This window comes from Lactuca saligna, chromosome 5, assembly GCF_052625555.1.
Source record: "Lactuca saligna cultivar CGN05327 chromosome 5, ASM5262555v1, whole genome shotgun sequence".
NCBI classification, from domain to species: domain Eukaryota; kingdom Viridiplantae; phylum Streptophyta; class Magnoliopsida; order Asterales; family Asteraceae; genus Lactuca; species Lactuca saligna.
This window is the reverse complement of record NC_136421.1, coordinates 309,149,300-309,155,736: the sequence shown is the minus strand read 5'-3', so window position 1 is coordinate 309,155,736 and position 6,437 is coordinate 309,149,300. Positions and strand designations below refer to the sequence as shown.

The following is a 6,437-nucleotide window of genomic DNA, read 5'->3' as shown; positions in this document are numbered from 1 at the left end:
TAACATAATAAACCCACTCTTATAAATATTTGATTGACATATTATTATTAATATTTCAACATCCCCCTCAATCAAATATTTATTATTTTTCTATACTAAAAACATCAACAAAACCTAACCTTTTTACCAAAAACTCATGTTGTTTAACATTTAATGACTTTGTAAGACAATCAACATTTTGATCACAAGAACTTATTTTTACTAATTTCAACACACCACTTGAAAATTTTCCCCTAATAAAATGAAGATCAACTTCAAAATGCTTGGTTCTTTCATGAAAAAACAGATTAAGTGCTAATTTAATAGTTAAATCATTATCACAATATACAGAAAAAGGAATAATATCTTTAATATTTAGTTCAAATAAAACTTTTAAAACCCACATTATTTCACATGTAATAGAGCCTAAGGCTCTATATTCAGATTCAGTTGACGATCTTGAAACTATAGACTGTTTTTTACTTTTCCAAGAAATCAAAGAATTATTGAAGTAAACCAAATAACCAGTTACAGATTTTCTAGTAGTAAGACATTTAGCCCAATCTGCATCAACAAATCCTTTTAATTCAAATCCATCATGTTTTGTTAAAGCAATACCTTTTCCAGGACTGTTTTTCAAGTATCTCAAAATTCTGAAAGCAATTTTCAAATGAGATTTTCTTGGTTTATGCATATACTGACTAAGGACTTGAACTGCATAAGAAATATCAGGCCTTGTGATAGTAAGATAAATCAGCTTTCCTATAAGTTTTTGAAATTCAGTTTTATTACATAACAATTCATCCTTTTTATCAAAATCTCCTGAACTTATTACAAAATTGGTTTCTAATGGTGTAGTTACAGGTTTACACCCAAGCATACCGTATTCATGTAAGAGTTCAAGGCAGCATTTCCTTTGATTTAAACACAAACCATGTTCAATATTTACAACTTCTATTCCTAGAAAGTATTTAAGTATTCCCAAGTCTTTAATTAAGAATTGAATTTTCATAAAATCTTTTACTTTCTTAAGTTCAGATTCATCACTACCAGTCAAAATGATATCATCTACATATACCAAAAGAACAGTAATAGAACCATGACATTTTCTAATAAACAAGGAATAGTCATTAATACTTTTTTGAAAACCAAACATAAACAATGCAGCACATAGTTTTTCATTCCACTTTCTAGGAGCTTGTTTAAGACCATATAAAGACTTAGTCAATTTACAAACTCTAAGATCATTTTCAGAATAATAACCAGGTGGAAGACACATATACACATCTTCTGAAAGGTCCCCATACAAGAAAGCATTATTTATGTCTAACTGATATAATGACCAAGAATAATGAACAGATAATGAAATAACAATATGAACAATGACTATCTTTGCAACAGTAGAGAAAGTCTCCTCAAAATCAATACCCTCTCTTTGATTATAACCCTTTGTAACTAGCCTAGCTTTATATCTCTCAACCTCACCGTTAGATTTATATTTAATTTTATACACCCATTTGCATCCAGTTGCTTTCCTGTTTTTTGGTAAATTAGTTATTTCCCAAGTATGATTTCTATGTAAAGCTTCCATTTCTTCATTCATAGCCTTGACCCAATTTGGGTCAATCACAACTTCACTAAAAGTTTTAGGTTCAATTGTTTTATTCAAATTTGAAACAAAACATTTAGTTTTAGAATTAAGATAAGAATAATTCACAGTTCTTTCAATACCATACTTATATTTACATTTTACCACATAATCAACAAACTTAATAAGCATTCTCAACTTACGTCTAGACCTAGAGGGACCCAAAGATTGTTCAATTGAAGGCAAAAAATGAGACTGACTGTCTTCCTCAGACACACTAGAAGAAGAAGGAACAGAGAACCCAGCATAAGGCACAACTGCCTCGCCACTTCGGTTAATAGTCTCATTACTAACATCATCCAAGTCAATGGCTGCATCAACACCATCCAACTGGGACTCAATTCTTAATTCATCTGGATTAATAGAATCATTTTGATAATCATTAGTGTCAAAATCATCATAGGAAAAAGGATCACTAGGGCCTGAAACACTTTTCATTTTATCAACAGAAGTTGATTTTAGTCTAAATGGAAAGACGGACTCATAAAATTTCACATCCCTGGTTACAAAAGATGAATTAGTATCAAGACTAAGAACCCTTATAAGCCTTTTTATCAGCTGAGTATCCTAGTAAAATGCATGTCTCAGCACGTTCAGAAAATTTATCACTCACATTAAGTTTAACAGCAAAGCATAAACAACCAAAAACTCTAAGATGATCAAAATTAGGTGCCCTTTTAAAAACTAACTCATAGGGAGACAACCCATTTAAAACAGAAGAATGCATCCTATTGATTAAAAAAACTGAAGTTAAAATAGCATCACTCCAATATTTAACAGGAATTCCTGATTGAAAAAGAAGCGAACGTGCTACATTAAGAATATGTCTATGCTTTCTCTCCACAACTCCATTTTGTTGTGGAGTGTAAGCATAGGAAGTTTGGTGTAAAATCCCATTTTCAATACAAAAATAATTCATTTGATTATTAACAAACTCAGTTCCATTATCAGATCGAGTCATTTTAACTTTTACATTAAACTGAGTTTGAAGGATATTTACAAAAGATTTAAAACAACAAAAAACTTCACTTTTTGATTTTAAAAGAAAAACCCAAGTTGCCCTAGAAAAATCATCCTCAATAGTCAGAAAATATTTAAAACCTTCAACTGAAGCAAATCTATACGGTCCCCAGACATCTAAATGAACTAATTCACCAATTATAGTAGAAGTATGTTGACTATGGGGAAATGATTCCCTTGTTTGTTTAGCCTTATAGCAAACATCACAGGGTGGAAGTGATTCACTACCAAATTTTAATTTTTCTTTCAAAGATCCTAGAGCTTGATCAACTGGGTGACCAAGCCTATTGTGCCAAGTAAGTTTAGAAACATAACATCTAGTATTAGAAGAATTAGTAGAGTTACATGAGGGGACACAGTCAAGATAGTACAGCCCCCCAGATTCCCTACCACTCTCGACCATCTCCTTTGATAGTGAATCCTAGATTTTGCAATTATTTTCAGAAAATACAACCTCACATCTACTATCTTTGCACAACTTATGTACAGACACAAGATTAACATTAAAATCAGGTACAACAAAGATATCAAACAAGGTGATACATGAAGACAGCTGAAGATTTCCTATTTTATTTATAGGAGCAGATGACCCATTTGGATGCTTTACAAAAAGATTAAGACCTGACACACTCACTGCATCTCTAAGTTAGGACTCAGAAGAAACCATATGTTGATTTGCCCCTGAGTTAATAATCCAACTTTGAGAACTATCAAAACTAGAAAAAGAGTTACAATAGTGAAAGAAGGATGTACATGCCATATTACCAGCTGCAGTAACATTCTCACTGGAAGACTTCTCATTTATCAAACGAAGAAATTTATTATATTGTTCACTAGTGAGATAGTGAATTCCACTATTATGAATAGACTCAGAATGAACATTAGAACCAACATTATTAGACCCAACAGTAGAACCAACATTATTAGACCCAACAGAAGAAGAATTCATAGAGAAAGTTCCAGTTTTCTGATTATTATTCTTGTTTCTGGATTTAAAATCCTTTGGATAACCAATCAATTTATAGCATCCGTCAATAGAATGACCTTTAATACCACCATTTTTACATTGCAACTGGTTTCTAGACCTATTTTGATCCTGTGATCTCTTAAATTCATTTGTTTTACTATTGAAAGCTGACACTTGAGTTTTAAAATAACTGGAAACCCCTAAAGAACCATGTTTTTGAAGAGACTCTTCTCTTGATAAAATAGAAAAAGCAGATTTAACATTTGGTAGTGGTTCCAATAAAAGAATATGACTTTTAACTTGATTATAAGTATCATCAAGACCACTAAGAAATTGCATTAATTTCATTAGTTTAGAATGATCACTTAGTTTGGTAGCAGCCTCACATACAAACTCTGTTAAGCTAGTTAAACCATCAAATTCTTTCCATAACGAATCAAGTTTATTATAGTAATCTGAAAGAGGAGAACCATTTTGTTTTAAGGTATTGATTTGCTGATGAATATTAAATATTATGGATCCATCAGCTTTGTTATAGATCTCAAAAAATTCATTCCAAATATCCTCAGCTTTATCAGAATATACATGACTAGCATAAATTGACTCAGATATTGACCCTAAAATCCAATTGCAAACGACAACATTGACACGTTCCCATTTAGAAGACTTAGATGACTCAGTGTTATTAAGAGTAAGTGTACCATCTACAAACCCTAGCTTATTTCTAGCTTTTAGTCCTCTTATCATTGCACTACGCCATAGGCGATAGTTCTCATTTCCAAAGAGTTTAATAGTAATGATAGAGGTTACAGCATTATCCGATGGATGGATATACAATGGATCATCAAAATCAATTGGGGTAGTGGGATCTTTTTCTTTGGTAGACCCACTACCTTCTGGTATATCAGTCATTATAGATCAAAAGAAATAACAAGAACACACCAAAAAAAAACAAGAGTGCTGACTTAGTGCCCAGATGGTCACCACAGTATGCCGGGGCCCAAGGCAGTCAACACCAAGTTCAAACAAGATCAAAGGTTATGATCAACACAAAAAATAGAGACAAACAAACAACCAGTGTACTCAAGACATCAAGATGTCACACAAGTACAGCTAAGAATCAGATAAAAAAGAACAAGAAACCTCACAGTGCACTAGTCCAGATTGTTTTATAAGATCGACTCCTTAAACCCGTTCTCTACGAGGGTTTATCGGTGATGAAATCCGACCCCACGAGAGTTATTTCAGATAAGGGATTAATCGATCTAGCTTTAACGTTTCGATACAGATCGTCGTAGAAATTTCGATCCACACCGATCCTCACGAGCCTGCACAATTCAAACAACAACTAGTAGTACCAGGATCTTGATAACCAGATTCAACAATCAATAGGGTATTACAAAGAAACCCTAAACAAATAGAACACAAAAATCAAAAGCGGGTTCAAAACAAAGAGTAGTGATTAATACCTTTTACTGATCGGTTGATAAGAACTCTGAAAAAGCAATCGGAATAACGAGATCTGATCGAAATAACGAGATCAAAAAACCTCAACCTTACATCTCTGATACCATGATAAAAAAATGACAACCAAATCATTCCCAACATCTTCATTTCTTATATCATTTGATAACAAAGAAACAGAAGGTTTTTCATGTATTTACATCAGAAAACTCACTACAATAACCTATTCTACTCTCAAATATGAACACACAAACTATTCTACTGATTATCGTATACTATATGTATATTACAACCAGATTACAATGAACAAAGATCAATAACACAGAATGAACTAGTGAGAGAGATTAGATATTATGAAACCCTAATACTCTGATCTAAAAATTGGAATGACGAATAATCTAATCCATAAGCATCTCTTCACCTTTATACTCCGGTCCAACCCGGATACAACAAAGATCCGACACTGGGATCCGCGTGCATAACCTGTACAAAACTTTCTCACAACACGCTGCATATTCTAACTTATAACATAATAAACCCTCTCTTATAAATATTTGATTGACATATTATTATTAATATTTCAACAAATCCGTTCTCTTCACAACCAATGACATTTTACCAGAACCAATCTAAACCAACACCTCTTCCTAATGTCGATCTTGATCTGTTTGAAACAATTTAAGAAATTCAATTATTTCCTCAACCTCAATCAAATCATATCGTATCATACCTCTTTCCTGTCTTGGGCAACTTTATCACAAAATCAACAGTGATACTGTTCCATTTATATTCTAATACTTTAAGTGGTTCCAAATCGTCCTCAATTTAACCGTGTTTTTGACCGTATAGGTGTTTTTGAAAATCTTATTACCAAATAAGTATACTTTTAAACATATTTACCATATGCTGTTATTTTGTATTTTTTTTTTGAGTTGTGTCATGCTCCGTTCTTTTTCTTTCACACAACATAAACCAACAAAACAAAGCAATATTCATAAGCTTTCTAATCGTCCTCAATTTTAACCGAGTTTTTAACCGTATAAGTGTTTTTGAAAATCTTATTTAGCAAATAGGTATACTTTTAAACATATTTACCATGTAAGGTTATTTTGTATATATATATATATATATATATATATATATATATATATATATATATATATATATATATATATATATATATATATATACACCATGTAGGGTTATTTTGTATATATATATATATATATATATATATATATATATATATATATATATATATATATATATATATATATATATTGAATTGTGTCATGTTCCCTTCTTTTTCTTTCACACAACATCTTGCAATCAAATAGATAATTTAGAAAATAAATTCAA

The 6,437-nt window shown here is 31.4% G+C and overlaps 1 protein-coding gene across 1 annotated transcript; it reads right to left on the bottom strand.

The window, feature by feature from the left end:
* Positions 1 to 2,156: 2,156 nt before the first annotated feature.
* Positions 2,157 to 4,526, bottom strand: LOC145047034 (uncharacterized). The gene is made up of 2 exons (XM_078995280.1): positions 3,405 to 4,526; positions 2,157 to 2,606 (listed from the first exon to the last, which is right to left on the bottom strand). The coding sequence occupies exons 1-2, from the start codon at positions 4,524 to 4,526 to the stop codon at positions 2,157 to 2,159; spliced, it is 1,572 nt and encodes a 523-aa protein (XP_078851406.1).
* Positions 4,527 to 6,437: the final 1,911 nt, after the last annotated feature.